This window comes from Gossypium arboreum, chromosome 5 (genome assembly GCF_025698485.1).
Source record: "Gossypium arboreum isolate Shixiya-1 chromosome 5, ASM2569848v2, whole genome shotgun sequence".
NCBI classification, from domain to species: Eukaryota; Viridiplantae; Streptophyta; class Magnoliopsida; order Malvales; family Malvaceae; genus Gossypium; species Gossypium arboreum.
In genome coordinates this window covers 84,687,015-84,704,465 of record NC_069074.1, presented here as the reverse complement: position 1 = coordinate 84,704,465, position 17,451 = coordinate 84,687,015, and the positions used below count along the sequence as shown (strand labels likewise).

Here is a 17,451-nt window from a genome sequence, read left to right as displayed (position 1 = left end):
TAGTTACCATAAAAATCAACTTTCAAAAAGTAATTTTAACATAATTCAATGGTTAAAAGAAAGAAAGTGTACTCTATAATTTAATTAACTTAAAAATTTTAATATTTATAAAATGATTTAGGTTCAAAAATAATTATAATAATAACCTGAAATAAACAATAAAATTGGGTTTTAGCCTGTTAATGGCTGGCACCAACTTGTATTTTGCACTTAAGATTATCAAATTATTGTGTCAGGCTTTAAAAAATTAATTTTTTTAGTTTTGGCCTGTCAATAGCCTGCACCAGAGTATTTTTTTTTAAATCGTATTATATTGGTATACAAAATACGAGTTTTAAAAAAAAAATTTTGTGCTAGTCTGTCAATGGCCTACACCAAGTACAAATAAAAAAATTCAAATTTAAAAAAAAATTTTGATGTCCAAAAATACGCGTTTTAAAAAAGAAAAATTTTTTGTGCTGGCCTGTCAATGGCCGACACCAAGTACAAAAAAAAATCAATTTTTTTAAAAAATTTTGATGTTCGAAAATACGAGTTTTTAAAAAAATATTTTTTTTTGGTGTTGACCTGTCAATGGCCGGCAACAATACTAGTTTTTAATTTTTTTTTTTTGATGTCTTAAAAACTAGTATTTTCGGACATCAAAATTTTTTTTTAAAAAAATTGATTTTTTTTGGTACTTGGTGTCGGCCATTGACAGGCAGCACCAAATTTTTTTAAAAAAACTCGTATTTTTGGACATCAAATTTTTTTTAAAAAACTCGTATTGGTGCCGGCCATTGGCAGGCCGACACAAAAAAAATTTGAAATTTTTTTTTGTACTTGGTGCCGATCATTGACAGGCCAACACCAAAATTTTTTTTTAAAAAAATTTTTAATTTTTTTTTACTTGGTGTCGGCTATTGACAGGCCAGCACCAAATTTTTTTTAAAAAACTTGTATTTTCGAACATCAATTTTTTTTAAAAAACTCGTATTGGTGCCGGCTATTGAAAGACAAGCATAAAGAAAATTGAATTTTTTTTTGTACTTAGTGCCGACCATTGATAGGCCAACACCAAATTTTTTTTTTAAAACTCGTATTTTCGAACATCAATTTTTTTTTAAAATTTTAAAATTTTTTTATTTGTACTTGGTGCTGGCCATTGACAGACCAGCACAAAAAAATATTTTTTTTAAAAACTTGTATTTTATATACCAGTATGATATGATTTTAAAAAAATACCTTGATGCTTGCCATTAACAGGCTAAAACTAAAAAAATTAACTTTTTAAAGCCTGACACAATTATTTGACAATCATGGGTGTAAAATATGAATTAATACGGGCCACTGACAGGCCAGAACCCAATTTTACTGTTAATTTCAGGTTATTTTTGTGATTATTTTTAAACCTTAATTATTTTTATAAATATCAAAATTTTTTAAGTTAGTTTAATAAAATAACCCTATAAATATCATCCCATGTGCTTGGTAATAGGTAGGTTAAAATTGGAAACATATAAAAAGAGTAGAGAAGAGTAAAGATATTTAACTAACACCCAATCATAAATTAATATTATATATATATTTTTATCAATTTGACATTTATTTATTTTTTCTAAATTTAGTCTTCAATTTTGAAAAAAGTTGACTAGACTAAAACATTAATTTTAATTTATTTGTTAACATAACATATAAGATTAACTGTATCATCCTAACATAAAGTACAAAACAATCTATCGCTAGAACTCCAATACAAAATAAAATTTTTACAAACAATCTTAAATATTTGTTCGTCAGTGATCACCAGCCCAAATATCAGATATAATCTGATTTGCAGGTCTCGGGTTGCCAGAGAGGACAGCGAAAGGAGCTTGCAAACCTAGAGTGAAATGCATGTCTAATATGCTTGAAGTCCATTCAAAATGTCGATTCTAATAATAGTGAAGTTAAATTATAAATAACAAGATTATGTCGTGAAGAGTAATAATATTTATAAATACTTAAATGTTTTACGAGATAAAATTTGTCAATAATATTAAATTTAAATATTAATAATAATTTAATAGATCAACATATAATATACAAACTATTATTAAAAAAATACCTTGAATTTATTACAATTTCCACACAAAAAAATTTCCACCCAAGACACCAACACACCAACACAAAGTAACCACTAAATTTTTTTTACCCACGATGTTGTGCTGGGGAAAATGGGACCATTGGATTTTATAAAGAGAGATTTTATAAAGAGAGAAAGCAGGAAGAAAGAGAAAAATAAAAGCTGATTTGGTTGTACCGAAATGTGTCCGATTAGTCACGTCGACAACAGACATGAAGCCGGTGTAAGTAGAAAAAGGAGATGATGAAGGCTAAAGTAAGTAGCTTCTAGGCATACTTGGCAAAGAAGGGTATCTACTATACAGACCTGACAACAGCAGATGGCTTCCAACAGAAACGGATTATGACATTGAGCAAAGAGATGGATGAGGAAAAGATAAAAAAGGCATGGCAATGAATTTTCTAATTTTAATAACAAGCACATGCTATGATGGCACTGAACCAAGAGATGAAAATAACAATGGCAGTACTAGGAATTAAAAAAAGAAGAAGGTAATAACCATAAAAATCAAAAAATAAAATAATTATCACCAAATGGAAAATCTTCACATAATTCATGGGTTAAAAAGGAAAGGTAAATATCATCCCATGTGCTTGCCAATAGGTGGGTTAATATTAGAAAACATAGGAAAAGAGTACCAGCAAGCAAATGCAGACAAGAAACACACAAAAAGGATGTTGGAAGTCGGTGATAAAGTGTACCGGAAACACCAATCGTACAACCGAAGGTCGGTTGCCCTAAGGAAAAACCTAAAGCTAGCAGCCAGGTTATTACAGATCCTACCTTGTTGAAGACAAAATCGGGTCAATAGCGTATAAACTTAAACTTCCAGAGATCCACCCTGTCTTTCACATCAGTCTATTCATTGGAAAGGGAAATTGGAGAGAAAAGGGAGTAACTTGCACAGACTTACTGGAAAGGGGAACCGACGGACAACCCAAGATTTATCTTGCCTTGCTACCAGATACTCAAATCGTGAAATGTCACAATTGAGCCATCACAGAGCTACTGATCCATTGGGCAAATTTGGGACCAAAAGAAGCCACATGGGAGGATTTTCGGTTCTATAGGCTCAATTGGAGAGAAGGGAGTAACTTTCAGAGACTTACTGGAAATGGGAACTGACGGACAACCCAAAATTTACCTTGCCTTGGTACCAGATACTCGTGAAATATCACAATTGAGCCATCATGCAACTATTGATCCAGTGGGCAAATTTGGGACCAAAAGAAGCAACATGGGAGGATTTTGCTCAATTTTCGGATTTTGATCCTTGGGGTTAAAAATCCTCTTTTAAGGGGAGGGTATAGTTATCCACTCAACAAAATTGGGGGAATTGGGAGAAATAAAACCTAATTTTGACCTAGACCCTAAATTGATTTAGCAGACTCAAATGAGAAAAAGGCTAAAAGAAATTGGACCAAAGAAGACTAATTTTGACCTAGACCCTAAATTGATTTAGCAGACTCAAATGAGAAAAAGGCTAAAAGAAATTGGACCAAAGAAGACTAACGATGCCCAATATTAGGGGTAATGTGTTATTATCTAATTAAAAGCCCAATATTAGGTTAAAAAGCCCATACAACCGTGCCCTAGTTTCCTTTCTTCTTTTCTTTCCCGCGACATCTTCTTCTGTTTTCCTTTTTTGTTTTCCCTCTCGTAGCTTTGTTTGTTTTTCTCTTTTCCAGTGCTTTTCATCTGATCGGCCGCCGCCGCCACCACCACTTCTTCTTCTTCTTCTTCAAAAGCCAATAGCAGTATCAGAAGGACTGGACACGTATCGGGTCGAATTTTTCTTATATGTTTGAAAGATCCTCCCTCGTATTTATGTTTAAAAACGTATCACAAAACCTTGAGTTGTTTCTTTAAGACCTATAGAGCAAAAATGAAGAAACTTAAGGGTAGATTAGAAGAACCCAAGAGAAATAAACGAAAGCTAGACAAAAGGTTGACATTATCATTAACCAAGCCTTCTCATCTTCTAACACTGAAATACGCCCATATTCGCTGGGAAAATCGGCAAAGACTTTGTTATCTTTTGGAAAGACTTGTAAAGAAACATAATTGGGCTGAGGCTAGTGGAGTATTAAGCTTGTTGCTTAAGGGTACTTCCCGTGATTTTTCTGCTGATTTGAATCGCCTCAAGTACTCGGTATGGCTGCCTTTTATATTTTGGTTGTTATATGTTAAAGTTATGGTCTTGGTAATATTTGAGGAATTTTTACTTCTTTTACTGGCTCGCACTTTGTGGAACAACAATGAAATGGTTTGAAATTGAAGGAGCACATTATGTTTTTAAATTTTTAAATTTTTTTTAGTGACAAATGCATTATGATATAAGAATGAGTGTAGCATTTACTTTATAGAAACTTGTAAGGAAACAAAAACTTTAGTAGGCCGTGACCAACAGACCTTTATCGAATTACTTTGTTCTATTTTTTTTTTTGTTATCTTAAATGTGTTAAAGATGTTTTCTAGGTCAAGTATTTGCGTATGCCACCTTTTTCAGTAGAATGTTGTATATGTTATCGTATACAATGGTTTTATTGGCTACTTATGTCAAAAATATTTGTAAATTTGGTACAAGAGGACTTGAAGCAGTCCTTTGTGTGTATATAAAAACTGCTGATGTCTGTAAGGGATGTTTTTAGGTTGCAATCAGGCTTCTTAAGTACATAGATGGGGATAATGTTGACATTAGAAGGATCAGGGACATCTATGAGATTTGGATGAGCAGGATCAGGTTCAAGACTGTGAAAACAGAGGTATACTTTGACATATCTGCATGTATTTGGCTTGTATGGTTCCTGTTTGAATACAGATCTTTTGTGGTTGAACAGGAGCAAATTGCAGTTCATTTGGAGTTCATTTTATTCTGCCTTACACATGGAAATCTTGGCTGGGCTCATCAAGCCACTTTAAGGTATCATTCTTGTATAAAAAGTTGTCCTGGGGTTGATGCATTTAGAAGAAGTATCCTATTTCTTTGTATATGATCACCCACTTGTCAATCATTGTACACTACATGCATTATTGCCATTACGCAAAATTAGGAAGCTAGTAACTATCTTGTTGCCAAAAGAACCCCCTTCCTGATTCTATCTTGCAAAAGTTGGCTGCAATGGTGTATGCTTGCTCTTGAACAAATCACATTTCGTATTTAAGGGACATTGGTGCCAACCACAAGGATTTAGTTTCTCCATGTGAGATGGGATGGTGCTGTTACTAATTTACATGCTATTCTAGGTGTTATTAGGGTTTCATATGTTAGCACCTTATGTTTTAGGTATGGAAAAATTAGTTATGGTTTACTTGTAGAGCACTGCAAGGAAGAATAACATTGCACAACCAGATAGATCTAGCTGCAAAGTGATTAATATTTTTTCACTATGCTTGTACGGTGTCTATTTGGAATGTTAGACTTAAGGAATTGATACCATGACCATTTGAACAGAATTTTATTGGCTGTGTTACATATGACATTGTGCATCATTGCTCAATCTGCTGGGTTGCAAAAGATTAATCTCTTAGTTTTTCATATTAACATTATTGATGCATTTATATTCACGTTCTGTAATGATAGTTATATGAATGTAAAGGCTTATTGTCTTTGAAATATAATACATGGATGAATTCGGTGTTTGAGTGACTTTTATGAAATTTCCCTCTGTCAGCTTGATGAAAGAACAAAACTTTAGCTGTCACCCAATGGCAAACCTGGTCATGGGCTTGACATTCTGTCAGCTTTGGTATTCCAATCTCACTGAAGAGGTTAAACTGAGAAATTCAGATCAGGATTACCTCCCTCAGCAATCAGACGATTCAGGATCAAATATGGGCAACGAAATTGTTTACTCAGAGGGAAATTATGCAGCTTATACTCATGATGCTGTTTCTTCTCAATGTGGTTCAGAGACATCTGTCATGAATGATAAAAGAGAAAGTCTGGTGGCTGGTAGCAACCAACAAAGAGTCGTTCATGTGCAGAACAATGATAACTTGCAGAGAGCTGCACCTCTCGTACAAGAGATTGAGCCATTAGGCTCCAATCAAAACTCTGCTGAAAATGAAGTTGGTTTCTATGATGATAGTGGCTATACATGTGATCCTTCAGTCTTCTCTGCCTTAGGTAAGCTCTGAATTCCTTATATGTTTCTTTGACTGTCATGATAGTACCATTCTTCACTTTTTTGTATTCTTCTTTGGACTTTGTAGTGAGCTTTTTAGCATTATGTTGTCTATATGTGCACATCTAGTGCAATATTATGACTAACTAAAAGTCTTTTTTGCTTTGTAGTGGATTATTCTTCCTTTCTTTTCATGGTGTAGTCGGTTGTAATTCATTCAATTAACAACTAAATGGGAAATATGCTAGAGATTGAAAAAAAAGGGGGAAAATTGGACATAAAAGATTGGATACTAGGAATGAAAGGAAGGACATAGAACATGAGTCAGACAAATAACAACGCTGGAAAATACACATCTCAGAAACATGGATATGCATCTATTATAGTAAAATGTTCTTTTGTCTTCCATTTTATGTTTTGCGCATTCATCAGCCTTCCTCCTATACTCCAATTTAATTGTATACGTGAAAAATATAAGATGGCTTGATGATTTGACAGGCTAATTAACATCTTTGCAGTTATGAAGAATCTTTTGGATGCTTTTCATGATTTTCTTACGAATTATTCATCACAAATCTTTTGGCTTTGTTTATTAATATTGTTTCATCATTCTAACATCTACAGGCCTTACTGAAATGTGTCATGTTTCTTGTTTCAGAGGGTTTAGAGTCATGGTTGATGCCTTTAAAGTTGCCATATTCTAGTGAGAACTTTGTCTATTTGCATAGGCAAATGGTTAATAATCATTATAAAGATGCTCTGAAGCATCTACGGCTTGCTCTTCACTGTGAACCCCCTTTGTCTGCAGCCTTACTTCCTTTGATACAGGTAAATTTTATTTCTTCCTTGCAACTTTTTTCTTTTTGATTAATTCAGAACATCTGTAACATAAGCTGAAGCATCTAATATTCTTAAAGAGATTCAGATTTGCACTAGTCAAAGTACAAAGCAAAAGGCATTTATTTGTACTGATTCAAACATAGTTTTTTTTTTTTTTTTGCTTTTTTTGTCAAATTTACTCCAGTTATTGCTGATTGGAGGTCAAGCGAAAGAGGCACTAAGTGAAGTCGAAAAGTTCTGTAACATTTCGAACATGCCTTTTCCCTTTAGGTACCAATCTCCCAAATAAGTTTGTTTTTCTCCTGTTTTGCTAAGAAGTGTATTCAAATTGGAAAACGTAATCCCTGAAGATGCCATATTTGATCTTGGCAATGAAAAATTAGTGGCTAGAGGACTTGCCTAATGATTATGGTTAAGGTATTTATTGTGACTTAATTCTGGAGAGAAATGCTTAGAGAATAGAGATTATATCATATCTGAATGTGTTTGTTTCATTTGCTCTCTGGAACACGTAATTTTTGGAATATTTTCTAAATTTTCATGGTGAAGATTTAATTTTGCTTGCAGTGTGCTAATGTTGATCATCTTGTTGGCTTTATAAAACACTGATGTGCTACTTTTCTGCAGATTAAGGGCAAGTCTTCTAGAGTACTTTTATTCTAATGACTCTGTCGCGCTCTGTAATTGTTTTGAGGAGGTTTTGAAGAGGGATCCGACATGCTGCCACTCATTGGCAAGGCTTGTCAGCATGCATCAAAAAGGTAGATTATCGATTATCTTGCATGGATAGACCAGTGTTCGCTTTAATTGGTAGTTCTATGCGCCGTTCCTATCCCTAATTGTAATCCGTGGCTACCATCCATGCACCATCAATTTTCTTATCGTCTTTTGTTCTGCTTTCACTGCCTTCTTGCTTGGTTGTAGATGCTTGTGCATTTTTAACATTGATTTTAAAGTTGTTTTCAGGTGATTATAGTCTGGAATCCCTTGTGGAGATGATTGCTTTGCATGTGGAAGCTACATTTCCAGAGTCCGAAACGTGGAGGGAGTTTGCTTCATGCTTCCTCAAACTATATGAATACGAAGAGGATCGACTGTCTGTATGTCTCGTTGGGAATGAAGGTGAACAAAAAGCAAATCGCTCTATTTATTACAGAAGGATTCCAAGCATATTTACCGAGGTAAATTCAAGAAGAGCTTGGAGATTACGCTGCAGATGTTGGTTAAAACGACATTTTGGCAAGCGGATGCTTGCCTCTGAAATCGCTTCAGGTGCGTTCTTATTTCCCATTATGTAACAATACAATCCATACGCACCATTTTGCTTAATTCTTTACTGTCAATGTCGGATCACATACAAGCTTCAATCTCAGTTTGATAGAGATAACTGTTGTCATTATCATTTTATCACCCTTTGAATTACTGCCGTGGATTGTAGTTAGGTTGGGAAGATGGATTAATTGGAAGTTTTGGTTGCTTTGGAACAGGGATGTTGGAGCCTGTAACATACAAAGCAGCTTGTGCAGCCCATCTGTATGGTGAAGAATGTCATTATGTTGTAAAGGTTTATACTCATTTAAGGGAACACAATGAGAAGGATCTATGCAAATTCTTAAAACTACATATGATGAATTCCATCAGACTAAATGTGAGATTTCAAGAAAAATAAAATTTAATTTGGTTCATTTTATTATTATTATTATTATTATTTGCGTGCAAGCTTATACCACCTGATCAAAAAATAAATAGAAAAATAAAAAATTAGGAGAAATGGATATTTAAATCTATTATTTGCAAAATTAAGATAATTCAAATAATGCTATTTGAGGGTTTATATTTATATGTACAAACATTATCATTCTCAAGTTCATAAAGGTAATGCATATGAGCATGTGAATAGATTTGGTAAAATGTTTTCTGTCAATTTCAAAATTGAACTAGTCACTGCATTAATATTTTACTTTAATTTTATATGAATTTAATTAATAAAATAATAAATTTAACTCCTATAACTTACTTGTAAATATTGAGATTAGATTTAAATTTTTAGAATTAAGATAAATTTTTAAAATATATAAATCTCAAAAGGTAAATTTATTAATTGAAGAAAAATATTAATATTGTGATTAATATTACCTTAAATACATTGTTTTTAAAAAATATATGTATATCAAATATAAAACATTTCAATTTTTCAAAATCCAAAATTATATATTCATATAATAATTAAACACATATATTAATTATTATTTAATATTTTAACTTCACTTACGGAATTAAAATTAAAAATTCCACAATAAAAATCAAATATATATAGAAGGCATATAGTTTTTTGGAGTTTTTTTTCTTATAAATTGATTTGTATTTAATTTTAATTAAATATTTATTAAAATTATTAATATATTTACTTTTAAAAACGTATTGTGAATTTTAATTTTATAAACGAAATCAAGAAATTATTTTTTTAAACTGTAAAATCTCAATTCAAATAGAAAAAATTAAAAAAATTCTTTTAATATATATTTAAAATAAATAATCTCTTTAATGCCACTAATCTCTGCTATTTTATAAAATTTCTTCATAATTAAAATCCCAAATTTTAAATTTAAAAATTCCGGTAAAAGAATCCGACCCGGCAACCGGACATGGCAGCGTATAGAGCGGATGACGACTACGATTATTTGTTTAAGGTGGTGTTGGTCGGAGATTCCGGCGTCGGGAAATCCAATTTGTTGTCGAGATTTACTAGAAACGAGTTTAGCCTTGAATCTAAATCCACAATCGGTGTCGAATTTGCCACCCGAAGTATTCGGGTCAATGATAAAATCGTTAAGGCCCAGATTTGGGACACTGCTGGACAAGAAAGGTAACATTTTTTTGAACTTTTTTTTTTTAATGATTTACTTCTATTTCTCAATTGCTTTGTTTAGGTTAATGGGGTTTTGGAATTTGATAGGTTTGAGGAAAATGAGGTGTTTTCTAGTTTCTGCAACTGCATTGGGATGGTAGAATGCATGGAATTTTGGTAGCTGAGAAAATGTAGGAAAATTATACTCAAGTAGTTCTCATTTTGTTTGTTTTCTTCTATGTTCTTTTCTGAAAATTTGAAGTATTGGAGGAAAATGTGGTGGTTCGAGATTAGCTTTATTCTTGATTTCTCTTTTGAATTATACCTTTTTCTCATTTTGAAACCTAAACTTTTTTGTCCACTTTGGTACAAAAATATCATTTTATCTCAATTTGGCCCCCAAATGGATGATGTCATTAGCTGTATGTCACGTTCTTATTTACTGACATAGAGATGCTTGGGTAAATTGTGACAAAATGATAATTGAAGTATCAGAATAGATAAAAATGTTTAGATACTAAAGTACGAAAATGAGTATAATTTAAGGGCTAAATCATGAACTAAACCTTCTAGATTATTGTCTTGGTTTGGTGAAGGGAGTATTGGGAATTTAGTTATCTGTTTGGATGCCGAGAAAATTTTGGAATAAGGGGCATTCAGAATTTCCTTTTTCTTTTTAATGTTCAAGCAAGTGGACTTGGATTTTGGTTATTTGGTGAAAAGTAGTTCTTCCTTCTTCTTTTTTCCCTTTATGGATTGGTATACTGATAAAAACGTATTTGAAAGAAAACTTTATTGATTAGCATGATGCAAACTCAATTTGAAGTGCAAAATAGCATGTTGTAGGTTGTATACAAAAATCCCAGAGTTGGTTTACTAATGGATGAATTTAAAAGAACATGACATTTGAGTCTAATTGATAAAAGTTGCTGCTTTGATCCATTAATCAAAAGGTGGTAACAAACCCCATTTTTTCTTAAAACTCATAGTCGAATCATCAACTGTATTTGTAAACATCATTAGAATATAGTTATATTGAAGAGGATATCATTTGTATGTCTATGGATAATTTTATTCTTTTGTCTTTCCTTTAGAAGGACTTGGATGAAAAACACGTTACAAGCTTGTTCAGAGGGCATCTCTTCTACTGTACTTTAACTTTGAGTATCATGCATGAGCACCAAAAGATGGCTTGTGTTGCTTACTCCGATATTTTCAATAGAACATTTGAGTTGCATTGATCATTTTCCCAGTGATGTTTCTCTGGGGAAAATATACCGAAGTGAGGTTCCATAATATCATATATTCTATTGATTTGAATTTTGTATTGGAAATGTACTTCATTTTCTACACTGACAGCCCTAATGCGTTTTCTAATAAATAAAAATCTATATTATGTGTAGAGCATGAAATGGAAACTCTGTGTTCTCTCCTTGGAATCAAGTGTCTTGGGGCCTAAATTTCTGGTTGGCTGTGCAACATTTTATTATAAATTGCTTGGTTGATCATGGAATATTTTCATTGCGATGAACTAGTTAAGGGTAAATCATGAAATTGCAGTTCTTGATTGAACTTTTCTTTGATGATGAAAACTCAATACAAGATTCTGATTTTAGTTCTTGCCCTGCTTGCAGTGTTATTGGTGTAAAAGGGTAATATATATAATTTTCTACGATCATTTGAGTTATGAATGCCTGATATACAGTTTCACCTATTGATGTTTGAGATTTATAAGCTTTCCGAGAGTTGATTCCTTGTTGTATTCTTTTCTAGATACCGGGCAATTACAAGTGCATACTACCGAGGAGCTGTTGGTGCCTTGCTTGTCTATGATGTCACTCGACGGGTCACATTTGAGAATGTTCAGAGATGGCTGAAGGAACTACGAGATCATACAGATTCTAGCATTGTGATTATGCTCATTGGTAACAAGGCCGACCTGCGACACTTGTTTGCCGTTACCACTGACGATGCTAAGGCCTTTGCCGAAAGTGAAAACACATTCTTTATGGAAACATCTGCCCTTGAATCTACAAATGTTGAGCATGCATTCACTGAAGTGCTAACTCAAATACATCAAGTGATCAGTCGAAAAGCGCTCGAAGGAGGGAATGATCAAACAACATTGCCCAAGGGACAAACCATCAATGTCGGATCTCGGGATGATGTTTCAGCTGTGAAGAAAGACGGCTGCTGTTCTGCATAATTGTTAGATGATTCCGAGTGTCCAAATTTACTTCCTCATTAAGCACAAGCTTTCCTCGCCATGATCTTTCTCGAGGTCTTTCGTTGAAGACGAAGAAATCACAGCATTCCAGGGATTTCCTTCATTCGATTTCAGTTCCTTTTTCACGGTTCTTTAGGGTATTTTTTCTTCTTCATGTAATGTTCCATTCCATAGTTTTTGTTGTATTTGATTGCTTTAGAATACATGGTTTGCTCAGACAGATCTAGTTTTAGCATTTTAAATGATTTTCATTAGTTGTGGAGAATAAATTTTAAATTAGCTATCGTAATGTTTTTGTACTTTCAAAGGAGTATTTTAAGTAATATAACAAATAAATAGGGATAATTTAGGTATTATACATAATTTAAATAATTTAGTGCAACTATATACAAATTTTATTTTTGATTTAATTATACACATTTACATAAATAAAATACATCAATTTGTAATAAACATTGTTAAATTATTGTTTCTTTTATTTTAAAAATAATGTGTATATAAAATATAAAATTTAATTTTATAAATTAATTTAACCTATAAGATACTTTTTTAATATATATATATTACAAGTTTCTAAATTTAAAATTTTAAGTCTATTTAAAATTAAAATTTTAGATACCATTTAAATGTTTCTAAATTTATAAATATATTACAGGTTATTTTTAAAATAAAAGAAACACTAATTTAGCAATAAAAGAACAATATAAAATATGTAATCAAGCTTGAGAAATAAAAAGATTAAAAATAAAGAGGGGTTAATGTTGCAATATTACCCTCCCTGTTGGGTGAGTTTGAGCTTACAACCAATTTTTTTTAATTAGATAATGGATGTCAGCCATTAGTGTATTATCACCCAATTTTTTTTTTGTAAAAAATATACGGGTGTTGGCTCCAGAACCCCAAAAATAATTTTTCAGTAGAAAAAATAGTGATGTTAGCCCTCTAATCTTCATAACTCAATTTTACTTAGGTGATTGCTTTTGAATTACCTAAAATAACCTCCGTTTGACATCCAAAGAGACGCAGTTTTGTGAAAGCTCCTTCCCCCTCTCTCATATCATTACACATGCTTCCCCACTCCCTGGGTGTCATGCTTCTCATTCTTTAGTAAAGGGCAGAGGCTACATAAACAACCTATGACATATATCCAACCCCAACCAACAATTTAGACCTGCAATAAAAGTAATTCTAATATATTGTTGGTTTTATTATATATGGATACAAAATTACAAATACAAGGACATGGCAATGGCAGCAATTCTCTTCCAAATTTATCATTTCCATTTGTGTCCAAACTGCTTTTGCTCCTTAATTCTGTTCAATGCTCCTTCAATAGCAACATCAAATGCATCCTTTATACTCTCTAAACCCTCTTTTGGTTTCGCATAAACTAGTTTGGGAATATACTCAATCACTTTCTCCCTTATTTTCTTTACCTCTTCTTTACTGTAACTTTCAAGCACGCTTTTGATTGATGTCCCGTTCTTCACCTCGTTGCGGTGGATGAAAACTGAGTAACTCTTGGGATCGCTGGGTAGAAACCATTGGTACTGAAGATATGCCGTTCGATGCCAGAAGAAAACCGGGATGGAACCCGCTACCATGCAATCAAATATTGACCTGCGGGTGAAGCTATCGCCTCTTGGCTGCAGGCAAAACTCCGAATCCAAAAACGCCTCCAGCACCAGGGAAGTTCCGTTTGAGCAGCGGGTGCCTGCACAATCCACGGCTCGGCATAACCCCGACACGTTCATGCATTGCCTCAACAGCAAGCTTCTGAAATCATTCTTGATGGTGTCACGTGGCGCTCCGGCGAAACAAAAAAGGGTTTTGCGGTTACGGTTACGGACGAAGTCTTGCCACTCTAAGACGTCGGAGTCCGATCTGGGGTGGAATCCGGTGGGGTAAGGCACAGCGACGTCGAAATAGTCCCAAGGGTTTCGTTCAATCAAAAGACGTGTGATGTTTCTCATGCCTGGCAAGTAGATGCATTTGGAGCCCCAGTCTTCGTCTTTGGTCCGCCGGAAATCCCATGTGATGCGCCCCATTGTTATGAAATGATCCCACCCACCGGAACTGTTCCAGTGCGGCTGCTCTTGAAGCCATTTGAATATCATCTCGCAGTACCTATCACGATCTTTCCATCTATACTTAAACCATAAGTATTTCCCTACGGCGAGTCCTGCGTAAAACGGGATATAAAACGCCGTCGCGGAATCCGGTTCCATCGTACGACACTTGTAGTTTAAAATGCGATTGTGGTAAATGATCTCCATGGCGAACTGGTCGGTCCAGTACCATGCTGGAACCAACTCCTCGGGTATGACGCCAGACAATCCCGTGGCTTTGCTCCCGAATCCGTCGTTGGATAAAGCCCTGCAACGTGAATGCCAAGGGTCCAGCTCGACGCAGTTATCCAATAACTCCTGGTTGAAAACAGCCGGCAAGTTGTAGACGAAAATACGACGGAATGAGCAGTTGTGGGGTGGTGAAAAAGAGGAAGAGGGCGACGTGGATGAAATGTTAGGGGGGTTTTGGAGGAGATGGTGATGAGGATGGGAAGGGAAGTGGGAGCGGCGATGGGAGAGATGGAGGGTGCGAGCCATGAAAAGGATGATAATCTGGAGAGAGATGATGAAAAGGAGGAGCCATAAGCGGACGTGGTTGGGTAAGAAGAAATAAGGCTGGAATTGGAGAGAAGAGGAAGAGGGTTTGCAATCGATGGCAGAGAGATAGGGGGGTTTGGGTGATTTAGGGGAGGCGGTGGTGGAGTTTGGAAAACAAGGAGAAGGGGGTTTGGGGGTGGGGGGGGTGGTGGTGGTGGTGGATGTTGGAAGCATCAAGATGGCTTTTGCAGCAGCTTTCCTGGAAGTAAATTAACCGAAAATGATGGCGTGAGTGACAGGGAGAGGATGGTTTTCGAGGGCTCTTACGCTTTGTGGTTAGTTTTACAGATTAACGGGGAGACGGACTGAGTTTTTAATATTTTGATAAAAAACATTTTTATTAATATTTATTTTTAATTAGATAAATATTAAAATTACATACTAATTTTTGATTTAATATACAATTTAATACATAATATTTTATTTTAATTTAATCATATATATTTAAAAAATAAATACATCTATTTATTATTATTTTAAAAATATATGTCGATTGAGTCTTAATTTAATTAATATTGATATTGTTGTCGGTCTGAGGAAAATATAAATTTAAATACGCCAAAATATATTATCCTCTTATTAAAATAATTCTAGACATTATATCAATAAATATAATAAAATCTATATTAAAATTAATGCTAAAAAGAATATACATGCATATTTTTATAGATACATAAACCAACAACTATTAATTATAATTTCTTTTAGCTCTCCAAGAAAAATCACTTCTTTTTCATCTAGTCTTTTATTTTTTTTATTTTTTGTCGAAGTTAAATTATCAATTATATGTATTAAAGAATGAATGTAATTTATCGTTTATTTTATAATTTTTACTTTACAAAATTTATTTAAACTTTATATAAATATATTAGCAAATTAGTTTATGTTTACTTTCTTTTCTTCGAAATTAAATATTTTAATGGGATATTCCACTCAATTAATTAAACAGCTTCCACATTTACAAAAGTATACAATTCTATGTTGAGGTGTTTATAGTTTCGTTAAATTGAATTAGTCGATCGAATTGATTTAATTCGGTTAATTGATTGGTAGTCGAAATTTAGTTTTGCCGGAGATCAATTAATACTTTTTGAAATTTTGATTATTGGTTAATTCGGTTCAAATCGGTAATTAATTGAAATAAATAATATATATTATATATAATATACTTTTATATTAGCGATGTATTTTTGAACTACTATTTTTTTATATTAATTGAATTAAATAATATATATTATATATAATATATATAATATATATTTTGAACTATTAAAAAAGAACATTAACAATGTATTTTTATATGTTTTATACTTATTTTAACAAAAAGAAAAATAAATAAATTTCGTTAACTGATCGAATTAATAGAAATATTTCGTTCGGTTAATGTATTTGAAAAATTTTGATTCGATTAATAGCTAAAATTTATATATTTCGAGTAATTCAATTAATAGTAATTCTATTTGATTAATAACCGAACTGACCTTTTAAACATCCTTAATTCTATGGAATAGTCAAGCCCAACCCAATTATTACCATTCCTACAAAGCCCTATGTGGCACAATCAATATCTGTATATAAACTAGTGATAATATGCATACATATATCTATATAAATATCAACTAACTAAACTCTAATCTTTACAAAAAAAAATTAACCCTAATCTTTAAATAGAGATGTTCATGAGTTGAGCTGGATTAAATTATATAGTGATATTAACTCACCTTATACTTGCCGTAATTTAACTCGACTTGAAATACAAACCTCAAATTTTGCTCCAGCACAACTATATTTAAAAATAACTAACTCAAACCTATTTTAAATTTATCCATATTATTTTTCAATTATTAAAAAGCTGTTATGTTTAATTTAATATTTTTATTATTAAAATTTAAACATAAATAACATATTTTATAATATTAACATTATAACATTATATATTTAATTTAATTTTATATAAATTACATAATATATAAAATAAAATAAAAAATATATTACAAAGTAGAAAATGAGTTGAGCTCGAGTTTTGAATGTTGGAGCCTAAACTCAATCATGTTTTAAACGGGGTTAAAAATTTTTTACCAAGTCTATTTTAGGCCTTATACTTTTGTCCAAACTTCCAATATTTCAGGCAGCTTTCAAATATGGGTGAATAGACCTGCTTGTGAACAGGTTTATCTCCAAAAGTTTTTATGAAAAACACATAATTAATGACTAAAATTTATAACACTGATAAAAAGATAATATATTATATATAAAATTACAGTTAGAAAATAATATATCATATATAAATTTTACATTTTAAAAATAATAATATTTTAAAAAAGTTGGACAGCTTTTTTAATAATTTAAAGTTATATAAATAAGGTTTAAAAGTGTAAAAAGCCCTCAATTTTTTTTAAAACAATTAAGACACTACAATTTTTTTATTCAATTAGGTATTTAAACATTCAAAATGCATCACAAGTTTTTGCATTTAATTGGGTACTTAAACTGCTAAAATGCATAAAAAAGACATTTTGACCATTAATTTTAATAGTTGACCGTTAAAATTAACTGCTCTCTATTTTTTTTCCAATTAAAGTTACCATATGTCATAACCACTGCACGACATGTGGCAATAAAAAATAAAAATCAATAAA

At 32.4% G+C, this 17,451-nt stretch overlaps 3 protein-coding genes across 3 annotated transcripts; 2 read left to right on the top strand and 1 right to left on the bottom strand.

The window, feature by feature from the left end:
• The first annotated feature begins 1,606 nt into the window (after positions 1–1,606).
• On the top strand, positions 1,607–8,761 carry LOC108450668 (uncharacterized). The gene is made up of 9 exons (XM_017748392.2): positions 1,607–4,256; positions 4,756–4,869; positions 4,945–5,027; positions 5,779–6,233; positions 6,890–7,059; positions 7,256–7,341; positions 7,699–7,832; positions 8,038–8,343; positions 8,559–8,761. Exons 1-9 carry the CDS (start codon positions 3,990–3,992, stop codon positions 8,738–8,740), a joined length of 1,797 nt encoding a protein of 598 aa, XP_017603881.1. The 5' UTR covers positions 1,607–3,989; the 3' UTR covers positions 8,741–8,761.
• An 838-nt stretch (positions 8,762–9,599) lies between these two features.
• LOC108452047 (ras-related protein RABA1f-like) lies at positions 9,600–12,435 on the top strand. Its single transcript, XM_017749779.2, has 2 exons — positions 9,600–9,937; positions 11,693–12,435. The coding sequence occupies exons 1-2, from the start codon at positions 9,717–9,719 to the stop codon at positions 12,123–12,125; spliced, it is 654 nt and encodes a 217-aa protein (XP_017605268.1). The 5' UTR covers positions 9,600–9,716; the 3' UTR covers positions 12,126–12,435.
• An 894-nt stretch (positions 12,436–13,329) lies between these two features.
• LOC108471315 (xyloglucan galactosyltransferase XLT2-like) lies at positions 13,330–15,104 on the bottom strand. Its single transcript, XM_017772952.2, has one exon. It carries the CDS (start codon positions 14,984–14,986, stop codon positions 13,421–13,423), a length of 1,566 nt encoding a protein of 521 aa, XP_017628441.2. The 5' UTR covers positions 14,987–15,104; the 3' UTR covers positions 13,330–13,420.
• Positions 15,105–17,451: the final 2,347 nt, after the last annotated feature.

What these genes read in the sequence shown, in the direction of transcription:
- LOC108450668 (XM_017748392.2), top strand. Translation starts at nt 3,990, where the DNA reads ATGAAGAAACTTAAGGGTAGATTAGAAGAACCCAAGAGAAATAAACGA. An exon ending in TTCAGTCTTCTCTGCCTTAG is followed by an intron (nt 6,234 to 6,889) that starts GTAAGCTCTGAA and finishes TTCTTGTTTCAG; the next exon opens with AGGGTTTAGAGTCATGGTTG. An exon ending in AACATGCCTTTTCCCTTTAG is followed by an intron (nt 7,342 to 7,698) that starts GTACCAATCTCC and finishes ACTTTTCTGCAG; the next exon opens with ATTAAGGGCAAGTCTTCTAG.
- LOC108452047 (XM_017749779.2), top strand. Translation starts at nt 9,717, where the DNA reads ATGGCAGCGTATAGAGCGGATGACGACTACGATTATTTGTTTAAGGTG. An exon ending in GACACTGCTGGACAAGAAAG is followed by an intron (nt 9,938 to 11,692) that starts GTAACATTTTTT and finishes ATTCTTTTCTAG; the next exon opens with ATACCGGGCAATTACAAGTG.
- LOC108471315 (XM_017772952.2), bottom strand. Translation starts at nt 14,986, where the DNA reads ATGCTTCCAACATCCACCACCACCACCACCCCCCCCACCCCCAAACCC.